Here is a 21979-nt window from a genome sequence, read left to right as displayed (position 1 = left end):
GAAAGATGTTTTTGAAGACTTTTGTGTGGAGCGTGGCATTGTATGGAAGTGAAACATGGACGATAAGTAGCTCAGAAAGAAAGAGAATAGAAGCTTTTGAAATGTGGTGTTACAGAAGAATGCTGAAGGTGAGATGGATAGATCGAATCACGAATGAAGAGATACTGAATCGAATTGGTGAGAGGAGATTGATTTGGCTAAATTTGATGAGAAGAAGGGATAGAATGATAGGACACATCTTAAGACACCCAGGACTTGTTCAGTTGGTTTTTGAAGGAAGTGTAGGTGGCAAGAATGGTAGGGGTAGACCAAGGTATGAATATGACAAACAGATTAGAGCAGATGTAGGATGCAATAGTTACGTAGAAATGAAAAGGTTAGCACAGGATAGGGTGGCATGGAGAGCTGCATCAAACCAGTCTATGGACTGATGACTCAAACACAACAACACATGCAATTACTGATCGCGAATCGTTGAAAAAATAAACCATATTAATTCAGAAAAAGTAATTGTTTGTTAATTTCGTATTTCTTTCAGGTCACACATTTTTGAAGGGGGAGGGGGTAAAACGGGCCCCGAATACTAACAGAATGATTCATTAAGATCCATAATAAAACACACTTTGGTCACACCATCAGGAGCGATGGCATGCGAAGAATGGTCTTTCGATATTTGGATGAGAACTAAAGAGGCTATGGGAGAGCCCCAAGCCTCAGAATGATACGCAGATTTATTTTCTACTGGTGATTTAACATCGCACCCACATAAAACCATCTTCAGGGCTGTCGATCGTGGGATTCGAAAACAGGTTCTCCTGAGAATGCTAGCTTAGAGCCCTGCGTTACGTAGTATGCAACCAGTTCGCTAGGTGTGGATCTTATTTAAAAAACAACAACAGCAACAACAACAAAAAGTTGACGCTCCTCTCGAGTAGTGCATAAGCTGCAGATAGCGAGATTTTTGCCACAAAATAATGGCTGCCATAACAAATAAGTCGATAATTTTATGGTATCCGAATCGAATCATTGGCAAAGAAGAAGAATCGGGCGACCCTAACATAACAAGTAATGCGACGATAGGACATTTTTTAACCACAATGTTTAGGGGTACGGTAACGAGCTCGGTTCACTGAGATATGAAATGTACGAAATATAGGTTGAAGTTCTGGATTTTCCATGCCGTATTAGAATTTGTGTAAACGACAATATTATTAGTGTAGGGATAAATAATTGATGCTAGAAATGGGAAAGGTTCTAAGGGGCATTTCAATAATAAACCATATTTCGCAAAAATTTGAGGAGGGGAAAACTGAAGAAAAATACACATTTCAAGTGGAGCTGTTGAGGATCCAATCTGCCTTCGGGCTGAGGAAGCAACAACATACATACATACATACATACATACATACATACATACATACATACATACATACAGACCTAATAGTTACACTGGACCAGATTTGAATCATTCGACCCCGAATCCTCTTACAGTACGAAGCTTCAAATTATGATACCAAAGTTTGATACAATAATGAGAGTGCAATTCTTACTTGGCAAAGGAAACAGGTGTGTAGGCAAGCCGGGTCTTCGACCAACATTTTGGATGTACAAATAATTTTAATGATATCAGCAACCCTGTTTTGAACTACCTACCAGTAGGATTTTATTTTATAGGTTCGAGTCTTTCGGTTCAGAGCGCCCCGGGTTCGCTTCCCGGCCGGGCTGGTGATTTTGACAACATATAGTTAATTTGTCTGTCTCGAGGGCTGGGTGTTTGTGTTCATCTTAATACACATCTTCATCTACACACAACACACCATAAACCACCACAGAAGCATGCATTATTATTATTATTATCATTATTATTATTATTATTATTATTATTATTATTATTATTATTATTATTATTTTGCGTCCTACTAACTTTTATGGATTTTGGAGACGCCAAGGTGCCGGAATCTTGTCCCACAGGAGTTCTTTCACGTGCTAGTACATCTACCGACACGAGGCTGACGTACTTGAGCACCCTCGAGTAGGGCCTACCACCAGACTGACTTGGGGTTAAACACTTGGCAGCCCAGTGCTTTCCCGTCTGAGCTACTCAGCCCGGCAATGCAGTACGGTAGGTACTGAATACACCGCTCCACGTAGGATTGGCGAAAGGGCCGACCACAAGAAATCGGTGAAAAGCCCGGGGAGAGGAAGAAGATGTTATTTTATGTATCGTACTTATCTACAGTGCCCTACTACAGCATTTGCGATATTCGGTAATCTCCGAAGAAGTGTTTCAAAACACGCTGACCGTCACACTATTAGGAAATGATCTCGATCCTAGGACCAAATAATTTACAACTCAACCGTCCATCGTAAGCCTACTTAGCTACACCACTGCCTTCAGGCCGTGGCTACACTGACTGCCGAGAGTTATAAACAGACTCGAAACTTCAGTATTTATTAGAGTTCAGATAAGGAGGATGTCTTTGTTATCTCGTCTCAGAACTGGCTAATTGCTTCAAAAACCTTGTTGATTGTTGTGAGTGGCAACAAGGGATTATTGGAACAGGTTGGGGAACCCACATTCTTTCAGAAATAAATAATTGTACCGTACTCTTATTGATGAAAGAAGCTCTGCACTAAGACGACCTAAGTTTGTAATAACCCTCTGTAATACAAATAATACAGTGTTGCGTGCTGTAGCTTTATCAATATACCGAGCTCGATAGCTGCAGTCGCTTAAGCGCGGCCAGTATCCGGTATTCGGGAGATAGTGGGTTCGAACCTCACTGTCGGCAGCCCTGAATATGGTTGTCCATGGTTTGCCATTTTCACACCAGGAAAATGCTGGGACTGTACCTTAATTAAAGCCACGGCCGATTCCTAGTCTTTTCCTGTCCCATCGTCGCCATACGACCTATCTGTATCGGTGCGACGTAAAGCAACTTGCGATGCTTTATCAATATGTAAAATCACTCTTCAGCTACTGAATTAAGAAAGAGTCATGAGCCCCTCACAAGGCATAGGCACCCCGCCCCGCGGGGTCTGCGGGGTCCTTATCGATGCCACTGCTCAGGCTATACTATGAAAATCTTATAAGTGTATTTGGTACGGGTTAAATGTGCTACTTTGTATTATTCCGGTGTTCGTACGCTTGTGGTAGACCTAATCATTCCGAGGTAAGGACTGTGAAAAGGATCCCGAGAATAGAATACGTCAGTTCAGCATTTGTCTGGTCTGCGGGAGAAAAACTCAGGCATGAGAACATAACCAGGGTAGCTAGTTAGCCACAGTCTGTTGCCGGGATCCGAACCGCAAATTTTTCGAATAGTGGAGCCATGAGCGCCCATATGACAGTTTGTAAGGGGGAGGGGGGCTAGACCTGGGGGTATGTAGTATTTTGAAAGATGAATGGCGGTAGAATAACACCCACGGTATCCCTTGCCTGTTGGTGGGGGCCGGTACTATTACTTCTACGTAATACCGACTTTTAAATCTTTTTTGAAAGAAAAACACCTGGCTACATTAGATTTTTGCCTTTTCCTGAGAGCTGGGGGAGAGCCCCCCCCCCCCCCCCCTTTTGCCACCGGGCATGGGCGTCCTTGAGTAGAGCTGGTCAGTCTGCTGGCTCTTGCCATCTTTAAGTTTTAACGGCAACCCTTCATGGAAATTGTTATTAAAACCTCAACAAACTCCCTTCAGCTTGTCCCAGTTATTTCTGGGGTCGCGGATTTAAGGCCGGATGCCCTTCCCGACGCCATGTGACTATTGAGATGAAAATCTCGAGCCGGGATCCGATGGGAAGCCATTGAGCTAATCGCGCACCCCATTATTAAAACTACAATATTGTCTGTAATTACAGTCGTTCTAGAGCAATTGGGAAAGTCCAGTGATTAGTTTGTTTAACTACAGCGCATTATCTTTTCCAAATATTCCAAGGCGCCTCAACTCCGTGCTACAGTCGCTACAGATAAGCGAAGTACCGGTATCTATGCATTACAGATGAATAGAACAGTCTGTTACAGCTCCACGCAACCTACTACCTTTAGATGCTAGATTACAACCAGAACCAGTCATATTATGAATTGCTTTAATTATTATTCGAAGCCACGCTTTCATTCTCTTGTATGACGAATCTATGTGGTTGATTCATCCAAGGGCTTCCACGACCTTGTTGAATCACTGTCCAGGGTTGCTAAGGCTCACACCTACTGTTTCTTTAATGATGCGTTACAGGTGTCTGAGAGAAAAGACAGATGTGTGAGTTATCATGGAGGATTTCTTATCATAAAAGATAGCATTTGTTACTGAACATTTTATAGTATAATCGCTAACAAATTGTAATGGTAATGACAGTCCATTTACCAATAACAACAGTCAATAAGAGCGCACAATGCTCAAAAATTTCGTCAACAAATTGCTACTACGAAAGGTGAGTATACTTTTGCGATCCTATTATTTTTTGTGTTACAAGGAGGATATTTCTCATATGTTGAAAAGTGCGTTTTTCTGTGTCACAAAAGATTTTATGAATCCGTAGCACTTGTTGAAGTGCCGCTCCATTCTGTTAAACTGACGGTATATAAGCGCAAATGTGCTTCCTGTTTATCTTCACAGCTGTATCCGGAGTCGTAAAAAGTTGATTATTTGGTGAATTGACAGATTACATAATACAATGACAGATGCATATTGTGCCCGAATATGTAATAATATAGTAGTTCTTCAATATAGATAAAGGTAAATATGTATATGTGTTCAATTGTAAAGGAAACGTAAGTAGATAAATGCCATCATTCTTGTTTGACATGGAAAGAACAATCATTTGCTGGGATCGAAGGTGGACAGTTCAAAACAATGTTTTTTATTGTCTTTGTGCAGTAAAGTCACCATTTCAGCACGTCATGTTCAGAGAAATTGGGATTTATTAACTTTCGTAGCGCGGTTGCTTTTAGGTTGTTCTTCACTAGCCTTTGTTCCTTTGAGCTTATAATATAGCTTTTTCTTTATAGAATAATGATAGTTCATCTTGAATTAAGCATTGAATTCACAACCTACGAAACCAGGTGTTTGTTTTGCTACTGTAATGTGTCTGGATTGCCAATTTAAAAAAATACATAACCTCTTTATTGTCGCTGTCATCACAGCAATTTGATTGATGCTCTGATTTTATGGCTTTAATTTCAAGGTCATAAGTAATCATTATATCTTGGCTTCCAAATAATCAAACTGCGTAGTATTTCTTTGTTTATTATATGCTTGAATTATTTATTGCATATTAAACAATGAGACAATTAGAGAAATGTATATACAACTCGAGTTTTGAATAACTTTTGAAGCCTGGAACACTTGTGGATCTGCTGAATGTTCCATCACAAATCGCCTGTGTAGAATAAATTCCTGTTTTTAACACCTGGCTGTATTGCAGTTAAGGTAGTTTTCCTATTATTTGTAGGTAGGCCTACATGCATTTTCATAAAATTGTCATGGATACATTGATCAGGAAACTTAGTTTTATTTGATAGGCTACTGTTTAGGCTCTACATTTTCAATTAAGCAAAATAATAGTTTGTGTTGAAGAAATATGTCATGTAATTTAAAACAGTTTACTTTGTGAAATATATTATTCTGTTTTGTGTGTTGATGGGGTTCGAGACTGCTGTTGCTCGTCTCCAGCTTTCCTTACTTGATTGGGAGGGATTTATTGTGGTGAGGGATTTATTAATATTTTATCTGAATTTTTGCAGTGTGATATCGACTATTACAGAATGAATAATACCAAGGAAGATAATATCTGTTGGTTCCATGGCAAAATTATGAGGGAACATGCCGAACAAATTCTAAGAGATGGTACGTATTTGCTATGCTTGATGTTTACTAGTTATAGATTTATTTAAAATGGGTTGTTTTATTCCATCAGTAAGAGTGTCAGAACAGAAATGGAAGTTTGAATACTGGTACCAGTGCTGAAAACTCTCGTACTGTATCGATTTGTTCATACTCGCTCTTGGCTAATCTGCCACCTAGGCAATGGCCCTGAATGCAGATCAGTGGATCAGTGGTGATTGATATGATATTGGGCTAGGATTGATTAAACCAAAAAAAAGTTATTTTTATGACAAAGTCCAGTTAAAATGGGCTTTTCCTAGATTTGCCCAGGAAATGCAATAAAACTTTCAACTCTTTTGGATCTTGGTGAGTATATCTGAGAATCCCATTTTTAATTTCAACCTCTATTCTTATGGCTACTATTGCATTCAGAGTTACTTGCAAATGTGAAAAGCAGGTGTTTTAAGCATGTAATTTAATTATCAATGTGTTGTCAAAATGTAGGTAACATAAACCTTGTCTTGTTATAATTTATTTTAAATCATTTAAAACAAACTTTGAAACCATTTCTTTGTTGAAGTGGACGAACGTATGAAAGTGAACAAGACATTCAAAATTATTATAAGTTAATGGCTGTAAAGGGGGAAAAAATTAAGTTCCGAGAAGAGAATTATAATTTAATATCACCTATTGTAAATACATTATCAACAAGATTTGAAAGTATTCAGCCTCCTTTAGGGGTTTTCATGTGTGAAGTTACTGTACCCCTATGTGGCAGTGGGCTCTTCAGTTGGAAATGTCATATCTCTCCAAGGTGCGGGCATTTAGTGTGCCATTGAGACACCGTTGCAGTGATAGTGTTCTAGGGAAGATACATACTTCCATGTGCTATAAATCAATCAATTGATCAATGATCTGCATATAGGGCTGTTGCTCAGGGGGCAATTGTTTACCTAGCTTTTTCCTGAACATTTTCAAGGAACTTGGAAATTTATTGAACATTTCCCGTGATGATTTATTCTAATCACTTAATCCTTGCCCTATAATATTTGTCCCAATTTGTCCTCTTCAATTCCAACTTTATCTTCATATTATGATCCTTCCTACTTTTAATAACTCCACTCGTGCTTATTCGTCAACTCTTCACTGACAGTTCTAAACATACCACATATAAAGTTAAAAACTTCATCACTGATGCGTATTGAACTAATAATTACAATGCTAAAAAGAGAAAGATGTTCTACCTATTCAATACAATAATATTGTTGCACGAATTAATGTAGCAACATATTTAATATGTTATGGGACCGGTTTCGACATATGTCCATGTCATCATCAGCCGACACAAAAATGGCAAGAAGTCAACACAATTGTAACACTTATGACACTTTTTTTGAATTACAAATAGAAGTTCATGTAGAGGTTCTTGAGCACTCTTGCTGTAGATCTTGAGGTTTAAAATTTTTTTTTTTTTAAAGTGGTATACATAAAAACTCTTAGAATATGAGACTATTAGTACTGATATGGATTTTATGAGAAAATAAAATAAAATAAAATAAATTAAAAATAAGAAATAGGTAAGTGAAAATGGTAAGGTAAGTAATATTATGAGACTTACTTTAATGTAGCCTTGTCATGAAGTACAAGAGGAAGTAAGAACCGAAAATCGAATATAGGCAGGGAATAGGAGGGGGTAAGGGAGTGAGAGGAGTGATTTAAGGTAGGTTATGGGGGTGTTGTGGTAACGGCAAGTAGCGCGAGAAGGTGTTGTGCATTACGTGGAAGATTGAACGCCTACTTGTCAACTTGAAGCTTTTGAAAACTAAGATAAGGAAGTCAAAAAGAATGTTCGGTTTTTCAGACAAATCGTTAAGGTTCTGGTTAGGATTAAAATATTGATCAAGGTACATTAAACAATTTTAAGTGATATCAAGAAGAGGGCCTTTGTTTAGGGTACTGATAATTTCAATGTCTTGGTCTAACGTAGTGAAATGATGTTTTATGTCTTGCATGTGTTGCCCTATTGCTGAGAATTCATTGTATTTTATTGCGTTAACATGTTCTGAATATCTAATTTTGAAGCTGCGTCCACTTTGTCCAATTAAGAAGAATCACAGGTGTTGCATTTAAAACAGTATACGCCAGATTTTGAAAATATATTAGTTCTGTTTATAGATTTGGAGTTATAAATCACATCCATGTTTCTATTGTTAGTTCAAAAAGAAATTTTGGAATTATGTTTTTTGAAGATATTGGCAATGCAGTAGACGTTTTCATTGAAAGTAAAGGAGAGTAAACTGCTGGTTTAGGATTGTCATTTGATAGTGTTGTATTTGTTCGGTGTTTAAATTTATTGATTATTCGTTCAATAAAAAATCTGCTGTAACCATTCAATTTAGCGATGGAACGTATGATATTAAGTTCTTTATTTAAATTTTCTTTAGATAAAGGTATTTTGAAAGCGCGGTTAACCATACTGTTTTAAGTGGCACATTTATGTGATTGTGGGTGTGAGGAATCTTGTCATATGGTAGTAGCTGTTTGTGTGGGTTTCCTGTAAATCATGTAAGATAAAGAATAAGGTAATCTGCTAATTGTTATATCTAGAAAATTGATTGAACTGTTGGATTCAGTTTCAAGTGTAAATTTAATATGAGGATCAATCTTGTTGTGATTATTAAGAGTAGAGGATGCATTAATAATCCTATCATCTAGAATTACCAATGTATCATCCACATGTATGTATGTTTAGTCCTCAGCCCGAAGGCTGGTTGGATCCTCAACAGCTCCGCCATCAGCTGTCATAAATGGCCTAGGCATCACTGAAGAGGCGTACTAGGGAAATGAGGAGTGAGGTAGTTTCCCGTTGCTTTCCTCACTGAGCCAGAAGTTGCTATTGCATATCAGTCTGCCCAGCCCACTGAAATGCATGCACCAACCGACCCTATGAGCAACATTTTCATACCATTCATAGCAGGGACTGGCTGCATAAGGAATGGCATTACTAGCATCACTCATACCTCAGTCACTTTCATCTTGTCAAAACCAAGGATAAAGCTGAGACAGATCAATGAAAGTAACAATATTGCTCTAGCCTATACCAGAAGACATAGTGCACTGTAAACACTACGTCCTGCCAGCAAAGGCATATGATCTTGCCCAAAAAAGTATATTCTTGAAATTATCGTTATCAATAAAATTGTGTTCCAGAAAATCTAAGTATATCTCTGCCAAGATCCCCGATGCTGGTGATCCCATTGCCAAGCCATCTTGTTGGTATATTATATTGTCAGATGTGAAAAAATTGTTATTGACTACCAATTTTAACCTCAATATCTACAGCAAGAGTGCTCAAGAACCTCTACATGAAGAAAAATGTCATAAGTGTTACAATTGTGTTGACTTCTTGCCATTTTTGTGTCGGCTGATGATGACATGGACATATGTCGAAACCGGTCCTGTAACATATTAAATATGTTGCTACATTAATTCGTGAAACAATATTATTGTATTGAATAGGTGGAACATCTTTCTCTTTTTAACATTGTACATACCACATATTCAAGCATCTCGTCTCCTTACACCTACGTCTTCCTAGCCCAAAGTTTGTAACATTTTCGTAACACTACTCCTTTGTCGGAAATCACCCAGAACAAATCGTGCTACTTTCCTTTGACTCTCATAACCATGTGAAGAGATCTGCAACCTTTCTTAACAATCTTATTAATATGATTACTCCAATGAAGATCATTCCTTATATTAACACCTAGGTACTTACAGTGTTCTCCATGAGGTACTATCACCCCATCAACACAATAATTAAAACTGAGGGGGCTTTTTCTCGTGTTGAAACTTATAACTTGACTTTTCATCCCATTTACATTCATACCATTGTCTGCTGTCCATCTCATGACATTAAGTCCCCCTGCAAGTCGCTCACAATCCTGCAACTTATTTATACAGTATAACATATTCCGCAAATAGCCTTATCTATGATTCCAGTTCTTTACACATATCATTTATATACAAGGGGAATTTTTTCAAGGTTGTAAAATTAAAACCACAGTGAAAATCAAAAATGTTTTATTTGCAACATTTAGCTACACCATCCAGCTACTTCTCTACATAGTTGCCGCTCCAACATAGACATTCGTTGTAGTGTGGTACCAACTTTCCAGTACCCTCGATATAGAAGACAGTCGCCTTTGTTTTCAGCCTCTTCTGTGCGCTGGTCTGCAGCTCGTTGTCTGTGCCAAAATGCTATCCTCCTAGCCAGCGTTTCATGTGAGCTAAGAGATGAAGATTAGAGCAGAACACGGTAGCCATACACTTTCTGATGGAGAAGGTTCGCTTTCACTTATTTGGTTTACTCGGGGCATGAGAATGCATCCTCTGTTTGGATTGCTTTTTTGTTTCTTAATTTTTGAAATTGAGCCATGTCTCATCCCCTGTGGCAGTTTTGTTCAAAAATCTTCTTCAGCATGGTACCACTGGCGATGCCCATTTGCTATGTTTTATGATGGTTGGACAGCATCTTGGGAACCCATCTTGCACAGAGTTTGCAGTACTGAAGTCTCTCACTCACAATGGTATAGACAGCTGACCTCGAAATTTCGGGAAACAAATCACTCAACACAGAAATTGTGAACTGACAATTCTCTTGAATCGCTTGATCCATACGTTGAACAAGATCATCGATTGCCACTTGCTTCCTTCCCCTGACCACCTGCATCATGAACATCTGTACGTCCTGCTTCAAAGATCCTGCACCATTGTCGTACTTTGCTGTTACTCATGAAAGTTTCACCGTACACATTACTCATTCATCGATGAATTTCGGCTGCATTGCACCCCTCAGCGTGAAGAAATCGAATGACAGCACACACTTGGCGGGAGACTCTGCTGTTCTAGGTAAGACCACAGTTAGAGTATGGCACCAGTGCATTGGATCCTCACCAGGACTGCTTGATAAATAAACTGGAAAAAATTCAAAGGAAAGTAGCATGATTTGTTCTGGGTGATTTCCGACAAAGGAGTAGTGTTACGAAAATGTTCTCATAACTGACAAGTATGATGGGATGCCTTCGATGGGCATACTACAGAAACTGCACAACATATCTGCGCTTCATCAGATTCTCACTGCGATTTTAATTTTGCGACTGATCGGACCTTAAAAATATAATAGCTTTCTTATATGAGAAAACATAAAGGTCCAATAATACTGCCCTGTGGGAACTGCTCTTAATCATTACAGTATCAGATAATGCTTCACCCACTTTAATTCTCTGAGTTCTATTTTTTAGAAATGTAGCCACCCATTCAACCACTCTTTTGTCTAGTAATCTCCATGATTTACCCTATCAAAATCCTTGGATAGGTCAATAGGTCCATTTAATGTCGTTAATCTAAAATGTCTGCCATTAGGTCCTAGCTTCTTTTATTAAAAAAATTAAGTTCCCAGAAGGGAACAATCATTTAATTTTACCAGTTGTAAGTGTATGTTATCAAGGGACTTGAAAGTATTCATTAAATTCATTTATTAAGTAAAATAATAGTATAATATGTAAAATAAGCAAAATCAGTTTACGTTGTGAAATATGTATTCTTCTGTTTCTGTTGATCGGGTTTGACATTGCTATTGCCCATCTCTAACTCTCCTTATTTGTCTGGAATATTCTCTTGTCGTAAGAGATTTATTCACATTTTACCTGAAATTTTATGAACATGAACAAAGAAATGTATAATGCATCCCTCTCTAATTCAGCATTAGAATATTTGTTACCATACCTAACCTGATGCTAAAGTGTATGATGTTTGCATTTAATTTTAGATGCAAATATGTTTGTATTTTGGACTTTATTAATATGCTAGGTTATAGAATTCAAAATTAATTCTTCATCTAACATATTTTGTGATTATGATGCACTTCTCTGCCTCCCATTTCACTCGCACGGTTGCTAGATTCACCTTCTACCGTCACAGCTCAAGGAATACTGGTGAGGGGTTACAGTACACATTAGTGTTAGCCAAATAAATTTCATGCTAATTTCTCTTTTAAATACAAGATAACCATGGTTTAAGGTAAATCAAAATTATTTTGACCTTTAGTAAATAATATTATTAAAACATCAATACATCAGTTACATAAATGAGGGCTGGAAATAAAATAGTGGCAATATTGATAGAATGCAATATTTAATGGACTAAAAAGTACAATAATTGCATTACATTCCTTCAATGTAGTCCCCCTCAGACCTTTTGCCAAATGTTGGGAAGCCATTGGGGACCGTTGGCAAGGCGTTTTCTGTTGATGACAATGACTGAGCACCCTATTGCGCGGAGTACAGATGCCATGTCAGCAAATTGGCGAAATTGGACAGGTTCCTTTAACTTCGGAAACAGGTCAAAGTCACAAGGACTCATGTCTAGTAAGTACGGAGAGTGTTCCAAGACCTCCCAATGCCACTGTTGCAATAAGAGCTTGACATTGTTTATGACATGACATGCAACATGATAGGGCAGTCATAGTGCAATAAACATGTACATTTGAGCCGCATAGCCGGATGCAGATGTCGCTCCAGAAATCGACAATAGTACTCGTAGTCACTGTTGATGGTTTGTCCCTCAGACACCGCATGCATAAGAATAGTTCGTAGGCTCGTGCCCACGTGTCATCAATGACGACAGTACGCTGCGGAAATTTCTCTCCTTTGTTACGGTATTTGTCCAGGTGTGTACCGGTGCCATTTCTGTACGTTGGTGAGTTGATGTGGAACCTAACCGGATGAAAATTTCTCATGCTAAGACATTTCATCAGTATGTGCCACACCATCTGATGACTGAGACCAACCTCTACGGATGATTCCTGGACAGTCCATCGATGGTCTGTGGAAATGAGACTACTCACTATGTGTCTGATCTTGAGGAATGGACGGCCGACCTGTACGGTGCAAATCTTCAGTCTCATTCTGACATGCACAACACGTCTTGACCCATCGTGTAACCATCCTAAACGGTAATGCATTCTCGCCACAGGCTTCACGTAATCCTCAATAACATTCTTATACATTTTTTGCCTTGGACCACCTCGATTTTAGTCCATGAATGCTGATCAGCTTTTGAAAACATGCTTTAGAGTGGCGAAATCGTCACTCTTCACCTGAATGTCACACAGCAGCAACACTCCCAACTAGATGCCCGTCAAACGGCACTGCACATTGACAACAGCATCACCTGACCGCTACCACATCCTGTTTGTGCCTGCCTGATCTCTGTGAGTGTCTGGACTACCTTCTTTACTTGGCCACTGCACTTTGTGAAATCTTTTGTTTGTAAAATGTAAAAATCTTTTGTGAAAATGAAGTGTGGAATCTAACTCTTGCGAAGTCCTTTGCCTTCATTCATTACAGATACTCCTTATTTGTAAGAACAACATATTACGACATTGCATTATTGCATTTGGATGTCTTGTAGACTTGTGCCCATAAGTAGTTATTAGTATCATTGGTCCAGGGGTCTTGCTGTTTTTGTGAAATAAAGCATTTGTACACTTTTCTCCTTCATTTTTGGGCTTTGAACTGTACGTGCTAGTCACGGACAAAGATATTCAGTCTTCACAGACGTAGTACTTGACTTTCTTTGGTATCAGCTCAGGACTTCAACAGGTAATAAAAGACGACATGCAAGCACAGCGCTGCACAGTCTTCACAGTTATAGTACTCAACATTCTTTCATATCAGCTCTAGACCTCAACAGGTAACAAGAGACGACACTTTCAGGTACAATGCCACTGATAAAAGCCTTGCCCGCAGCGATATAGCCATGGGTGTGTACATACATTTTAAAAATATTTTAATAATAATGCACTAGTGAAAATGGAAAGTGTTACAGCATGAAGTATCACTCTGCTATTTATCAAACTTTGTGGAGATGTTCATCGCATAACAGGTATTAAGTGATTACACTTTCAGTCCATTTGGAACTATCCATCATCAGTATGAGGTATGGCCCCCACGGGAACGAATACACTCTTGTATTCGGTGTGGCATGGAAGCAAACAGCCTCTGAATGTCATCTTGAGGGATTTCTTGCCATGACTGAAACACATGCTGTGTCATTTCATGAAGATTGCTGGCTGGAGGCTTTCCATCACATCCCAGACCTGCTGTATGGGTGACACATCAGGGGACTGGGCAGGCCAGTCAAGGTTCCATACATTCCTCAAGGCATTTCTAATATAAACTGCAGTGTGGGCTCTTGCATTATCGTGCTGGAATATGACATTTGGTACCCTCGTCATGAAGGGTATGGCAACAGGATTTACCATTCTTGCCACATACTGACGAGCATTTTATCTCCCTTCAACAAGTACCAAATCTGTCCTGATGTCATATCCAATTGCTCCCCATACCATGATTCCAGGAGTTGGAGAGGTATGCGCCTCGATAATCGCTACTTCCTGTGACCTTTCACCAGGTTGTCTACAGACGTGTTCACGTATATCTGATCGCCACAAACAGAAGCGAGACTCATCGCTTAACACCACAGAATACCACTCAATGTCTCAGTTGACTCTGACTCTACACCATGCAAGTCTCTGTTGTCTGTGGTTTGGTGTCAGCGGTAAACAACGCATGGTAACTAGAGATCTCAACCCAGCTTCTTCCAGTAATATATTACCGACGGTTCATGGTAACACTCTTCCTGTAACCTCTGCCCGGATTTCAGCTGTTGTCATCTGCCTGTTAGAGCCAGCCGATTAATCCTATGATCTTCTTGTGGTGTAGTCCTTCTGGAAGGACCCATGCCTGCTCTTCAAGCCACACTGTTGTCCTGAGTCCATCTTGTCACTACTCGTTCTGCAGTCATTGCACTACAGCCAACTGTCTGCGCAATATGTTGGTATGATGCTCCCATATCCCTCATGCCAATGACTCAACCTTTCACAAAGTTTGAAAGATGGCGATAAGCTGCATGTACAATCTTCTAGGCATGCTGTGTTGCGATTTCTACGTGAAAAGAGACAGTAACATTAGTCACACTCAACAGCCATCGTGTACACGCACCAGCTGCCATCTTTAGGAATGGTGTTTTCCTTTACTAACAATTAGGTCGTATGAGGATATTCAATATATCTCACAGGCATGGAAATACTGGGGTATCAGTGTGGTGGTATTGGTCATGGTGTTCGTGGTGTAACACTTTCCATTTCCAGTAGTGTATTTACTAACGGGCACTGAATTTTACTCTTGATTTCTCTTAAAACCACTTTGATCTTGTGTTTAAAACAGAAATTAGCATGAGTTGGGCTCAGTAGCTCAGACGGTAGAGGTTTGATCCTGGCTTATTCCGGTGGTATTTGAAGGTGCTCAAATATGTCAGCCTCTTGTTGGTAGATTTACTGCGACATGAAATAACTCTTGTGGGACAAAATTCTGGCACCTGAGCATGTCCAGAACCTTAAAAGTAGTTAGTGGCACGTAAAACTAGTAAAAGTATTATAGAAATTAGCATGAAATTTCACAAACACTAATGTGCTTTGTAACTCTGATGAGGGATTCCATGCTGAACACATATGCCTCTCTCTACCACCCCTCCCAAAAATCTTTTGCGTGTTATCTTATTTGGGTCATGCTCTGCCTTCTGTACTATAATTAGTTTGATTCTTATGTTGTAACTCTGAATTAGAGTGGACCTTGATACCTCGAATCACTTTGGGAGCTAAATTTTATTTTGATATAGAGAATACCGTTTTTGAGCATGTATAACACATAATTGAATCGCATGTATCTGCGGGCTTATACTGAATACATTATTTTTAACAGTATTTTAAAAATATACAAACAAACTCCATTTTTACGGCATCACTTTAATTATAACCCTTTTTATAGTAACTTTTTAAAAGACATACAGTAATGAAACAAGAAACATACCTTGGTTAACGCCTTTGGAAAAACTCCGTTAGTCTCTCCTGTTTGTTACTGTTAACATTTCCTTCCTTCATGTTGAAACTTCTCGTCAATACCATGCAGCAGAGATGGAGTGTGTCATTCGTGACATCGGGGGTTGATTTCATATATAACTGGTATTCATGCCCGAGAACAGCGGGGCTTCGCCGATTTTCCGATCATTAGAAGTTCTTGTTTTTTGGTTCCCGCCTTATTAGCTCCCATCATCACTGTAAACCTTTGTTTACTTGTTCACTGTTCCTCACAAACCACAAATGCCATATTGTACAGTTAATGTTGCACAAAATTCGAGTTATAGAGTATTGTTTGCTTCAAGAAATTGAGAAATTTGTGTAACCGAATTTTGAGTAATAGAGAAATAAATACACGTGAAGAATAGGACAGACAGCCAGGAAATTTAAGTTATTTAGAGATACTGAAAATTCAAGTAACGGAGGTTCGAGGTATCGAGGTTCGACTGTAGTTTAAATCTGCCTTCCAGTGACTCCGTCATACTGTTTACCCATCATTGATGAGTTAAATTTTGTAACTGCAACAGTAATGCCATCTAACAGAGATGAACAGCAACAGAAGAGACAATGTATACTTCAACTAACAACAGTAGTCGTTTGCAGTAGTAGAATTTTATTGTTAACAAGTTTTAGGAGTTTAGGACCATGTTGGCAATCACATTTTGCTTTTTGTTTTTTCGAATCTTTCACTAACATTTTTCTTCTTATTTCGGTTGTCATCTTCATTAACATCCTGCTGAATGGCAAGGAGGGAGGGGTTAATGACCACATGGTTTTGTAGCTTATAAAATCAATCACAATATTTTATTTTATCTCCCCTGGTCAACTCTTGTTCTTTCCTGACCCCGATGCTATTAGAGCATTCGAGTGCTAGGGAGTCTTTCATTTTCATGTCCTTCGTGGCCCTTTGTCTTTGGCTGAAATCTTCATTTTTCGAAGTGTCGGATCCCTTCCATTTTTTTTCTCTCTGATTAGTGTTATATAGAGGATGGTTGTCTAGTTGTACTTCATCTCAAACAATAATCACCATTGCCACTAACAATCACTTTCATCAGGAGTGAGTTTGTTACTATGACAACTGATTTCCGTGTCAGCTTTATTTGCCTTTGATGTGCTTAGAAATCATAATTTCATGAATATCTCCAATATTGTAGCTTATACAGTAAAAATGTATCTGATATAAATAATTGGAAAGTGGATTTTCTATAATAACTATTGTGTTATGTATACTCTTTAGGTAGATATAATACAGGTGACCCAAAAGTCCATTAACATTTGACAAGGCATTGTTGATGACTTTAATTTTGTAACTGCAGCAGTAATGCCATCTAGCAGAGATGAGCAGCAGCAGAAGAGACAATGTATACTTCAACTAACAACAGTAGTCGTTTGCAGTAGTAGAATGTTACTATTGACAAATTTTAGGAGTTTAGGACCTTGTTGGCAATCGCATTCTGCCTTTTGTTTTCTTCAAGGTCGGATCTTTCATTAACATTTTTCTTCTCATTTCAATAGTCATCTTCATTAACTTCCTGCTGAATTTGTACTTTATTTTGGTGTCATTAAAACCCTATGTCATGCCAATCATGTGTGTGTCAATTGTTACCTCTCTCTCTCTCTCTCTCTCCAATATTCTGTGAAGTATTGCTTAGTCAAATGTTAATGGACTTTCGGGTCACCTGTATACCTGGAGATGTTTGTAAAAAAACATAATTGTAAATATCTCCATTATTATTTTTCTCTCAGTAAAACTACATGAAAGATTGGAAATTAAGCATATTACATAAGAGTGTGGTGACATTATAATACATGTTGATGGTTCTCCTCTACGATTTCTTGTCCTGAGCATGGTGGATTGCATTATTATTATTATTATTATTATTATTATTATTATTATTATTATTATTATTATTATTATTATTATTATTATTATTATTTATTTTCCTTAAATTGTACATGTACAATTTAGGGGTGGTAGATGGAGAAAGGGCAAGCCCCACATACACGGAAGTGCCTCCATCTCCACATGTGTACATAAACTCTACTGAATATTTATATACAAACTTATGTAGACAATTTTAAATATACATATATACACTACAAACACTGTACCCTTAGAATAATAATTATCTTGATTTATCCTGAAAATATTAGAGTAAGAACACCCAGCCTTTATACTCTCACTCAGACCCCTGTATACACACTCATTCACTACCACTCCAACACACACACGCATACACATTCGCCCACATACACCTGTACTTGCACCCATCCTTCTTGCAATTCTAATTTATACAAGTTATATACATCACATATAGGTTTATATTTACATATACATTTTCTTTACTTCGCGGAGGAAGTGAGGAAGAGCTTTACCTCAGATGGTATAAGGTTCCACGTACGAGCAACCCTTGAGTAAAACCCATTTAAATATGAGGTTGTTCTAGCGAAGGGAGGGACAAGAGTAACTCCTTGGCCTCTTTTAACAGAGCGGTAATTGAGCTGCAGGCGGTGGAAAGGAAAGAGGTGTGTGTTATCTGTCAGGAATTTCCTAAGGAAGGCTACATCTATTTGTGTACATAACGAGTTCACTGGTGGCAATGACCTGGCTGTGTTTAAGGGGATGTGTTTGTTAATTAAACGTTCTGCTCGTCGCTGGATACCTTCTAGTTTCCTCATATTTTCCGTTGTAGTTGGATGCCAGGAAGGAAGGCCATATAATAGTATGGGCCGCACAAGGGAAATATAAGCCGTTCGTAGGGCTTTACTTCTTCCTCCCGAGAGACATCTACGGACGAAACCTAGCGCCCGGTATGCCTTACACCTCACTTCCTCCACGTGTTTATTCCATTTCAGATTGTCCGTAATGTGAATACCGAGCAGTCTGATGGAGTTAGAAGTCGGCAGATGGATTCCACATAGAGTAGGTTCTCTTGAGTTGGTCTGCCTATCACATTGGTTCACGCCCTCTGGGTCTTCGACCGTCATCTTTTCTATCACTGATCAGTTTTTCCATTGCCTCTCGTCTCCTGGTTATGTGGCTGTAGTATTTAAACTCGTTGGCTTACAAGGGTTGACAGTTAATATTAATGTAAAACCTTGTACATATTCTGTTTTGACCCCCTTAATCTTGCTACACAACTGTGTAATAATCAAATAATGTATAGCAAGTTCCAAGGGATTTTGTTTCGTCGTTTTCCTGTAACACAAACGAGCTAACAAACTGAGAGGCAGACAAAGGTTGAACTGAACCTATTTCTGATTTCTTTATATCTAATATGAGATAAGTACAAAGTGTGAGGCAAAAAGTGAAAGTGTGTAGACAAAATTATAAATTTATTTATATGTAGAGGGTTTTTGTTTCATTTTTTCGCAGAAGGAAGTTTGAGTGATGGAGTATTTTTAGTTCGAGAAAGCAATACAGCAGCTGGAGACTATGTTCTTTCTGTTCTTCATGAAGGTGAAGTTGTCCATTATCAAATTCGGAGACATGGTGAAGATGCTTTCTTTTCTATAGGTAAGGAAATACAGCATTTAATTCTTAAATATAATGGGTTTGAATCCCACTGTCGGCAACCCTGAAGATGGTTTTCTGTGGTTTCCTATTTTCACACGTGGAAAATGCTGGGGCTGTACCTTAATTAGGGCCAAAGTCGCTTCCTTCCCACTCCTGGTCCTTTCTTATTCCATCATTGCACATAAGACCTATCTGTGTACGTGCAATGTAAAGCAAATTGTAAATAAAAAAGTCTTTAATACCGATCTCATTGTCAAATTGGACTGGGCTACGCTGTATGTACTAACATCTCAGCTTGGTTTAAATCATGTTTCATTATATCTTTGAGAAAGTATGTAATACAAAAATATCCTCCCATGAAATTTCCTTATAAAATCTTTCTTGTCAGGCATAAGGACTTTTGACTTGTTCTGGATGTTATATGCAAGGAAATATCTTAATAGAAGCTGGAGATGTAGTCTTCAGTGTACAAATGACAGACATTCCCTTTACCAATTATCCTAGGACACTTCAGTTCATCGTCATCATGATCATTAATTTCCCTTTTCCAGTTACAGCCAAGTTGGGATGTTAATGATACCTTTCCATCTTCAGCTTTCCAGTCACTGTTGCTGCCCGTTAATTGTGTTCCAGTCCAGGTTTCTTTTCATTATGCTTTTCATGATCAAGTCCAACCTCCTTAGTCTTGATCTACCTCTTGTGACTCTCCTTTCTTCTGTCTTTGCCTCCATAGCTCAGGCGGTTGAGCACTGACGTTCTAACCCCACTTTGGCAGGTTCAATCCTGGCCCAGTCTGGTGGTATTTGAAGGTGCTTAAATACGTCAGTGTCACAACAGTAGCACATAAAAGAACTCCTGCAAGACAAATTTCCAACATCTCAACGTCTTCAGAAGCCTTAAAATGTAGTTAGTGGTATGCAAAAATATTATCTTAGCCACTATCATTTGCCTTGGTATCCTTCCCTCTTCCATTTTTTTTAACATACCTGAACCATATAATTTTATTTCTCTCCATTCTGTTGGAAAGCTTTTCAGCACTGATTTTCTTCCCATCATAAACATTTCATTTCATTGGCCTGGATTTTACTGTTTTCTCTTTTTATCAGTGTTTGAGAATTATTCTTGATCAGCACCACTTTCAGACATGTTATGTACAGAATATGGATTTTTTAACATGTTTGTTTTCTTCTTTCACTTCTTTCAGTAATATTTTTTTCATAATGTCAGTTATAATTAATTCTTGTGATGTTGAATGGGGAAGTAATAATTCATTGTTTGTTAACATTATTTTGTAGATGAGCATACCATTATTCATGGCTTAGAGACACTGATTGAATATTATCAAGAAGATGCTCATGGGCTTGTTACGAAACTTACTACTGTGTGCAAGAAGGATCCTCCACCTCATGATTCAAGACGGCATGGGAGGACTAATCTCCTACATCGAGCAACAAAAGAAGGTTTGTGAATTAATTTAAAGGAGGGAGATTCAGGGTTTGGTTTTAATTTGAATCTATTAAGATTTAGCATGAGGTGCATATTCAGTGTTTCATTCTCAACTTGAATATGAAGGTGCATTTTGTTGTGTAGCTGTTCTGGAATGATGGCCTTTTGTACAGAGGGAAGATCTTACTAGAAATTAGTCTTTTTTATGAGCTAGAAAACAATTATAATAATTTCTGAGCATTTAAGGAATTAAGAAATGTTGCTAACCTGTTGAATATAATTTCCTAATTTGAGTTCTAGTTTGTCTGTTTCTGCCCTACTTATCCTTGTAGAATCATCTGTGATTTATTTATTTATTTATTTATTTATTTAATTTATTTATTGAGAACTAAAAACAACATAGCGCCGAATTACAAAGATCCATAAAACATTAATATACAGTAAGACCTCGTTAGCGCATTCCTCATTAAGACGTTTTCTTGTTTAGCATGTTGTAAATTCAGATTCCCAATTCACATTGTATTAAATCTATATATAAAAATACTTCACTTATCGAATCACAAATTTTCGCTATTACTGCTTAGAATACCAATATATATGGTCCGTTATTGGACATTATAAATTTTCCAGCTAACTCATTCCTGGTTGCCAGCGTTTCGCCCCCATGTTCTAGGCTGGGCTCATCAGTTGGTACCTAGCACACCTACCAATACGCTGGCCAGTGCATACCGTGGAGGCCACTGCATAGGCTAATTGTAGCCACCAGCAGTGCCAATGCACTATGTGAGTCTTTGTCTCATTACCGAAATTAATGCCTGCTTGGCCATCAGATGATATAGATGTTGATTCCCATAGGGAATCTGAAATATTTTTTCCTGTGGCACACCAACAACCGCAGAAGAGGGCAATCAAACAACAGGCGGCACAACACCGCAGCCCCGTCCAAGATTGTTAGCGCAACCACCAAAGAGATAAGAGGCTTTTCTCAGCGTGAAGCACGTCAGCTACTTAGAGAAGGGCCTCAGTAGAACACAAACACAGGAAAGGGGAAGCGATGTGAATTTGGGCGAAACCAATAGGTTAACAACCATAACAGAGGGTGGAATGATAAGGTAGAGCAATTCACAATAATGACGCACCCAGTCACACTTAAGACCAAAATTTAATGTAATGTAAAAGGAAAATAAGTCAGATGGGTGGTGCAATTTAAAATAAAT

At 38.4% G+C, this 21979-nt stretch overlaps 1 protein-coding gene across 1 annotated transcript in view; it reads left to right on the top strand.

Annotated features, from left to right (window-relative positions):
- Nucleotides 1-4299: 4299 nt before the first annotated feature.
- Shark (SH2 ankyrin repeat kinase) overlaps nt 4300-21979 on the top strand; it is a 110056-nt gene continuing 92376 nt past the window's right edge. The window contains exons 1-4 of the mRNA XM_067152863.2: nt 4300-4426; nt 5739-5841; nt 19176-19316; nt 20612-20776. Of these exons, the coding sequence (XP_067008964.1) occupies nt 4388-4426; nt 5739-5841; nt 19176-19316; nt 20612-20776 (448 nt within the window). The 5' untranslated portion in view covers nt 4300-4387. The remainder of the gene's footprint in view (nt 4427-5738; nt 5842-19175; nt 19317-20611; nt 20777-21979) is intronic.

Source organism: Anabrus simplex, chromosome 8 (assembly GCF_040414725.1).
Source record: "Anabrus simplex isolate iqAnaSimp1 chromosome 8, ASM4041472v1, whole genome shotgun sequence".
NCBI classification, from domain to species: Eukaryota; Metazoa; Arthropoda; class Insecta; order Orthoptera; family Tettigoniidae; genus Anabrus; species Anabrus simplex.
This window is presented reverse-complemented; position numbering and strand designations above follow the sequence as displayed.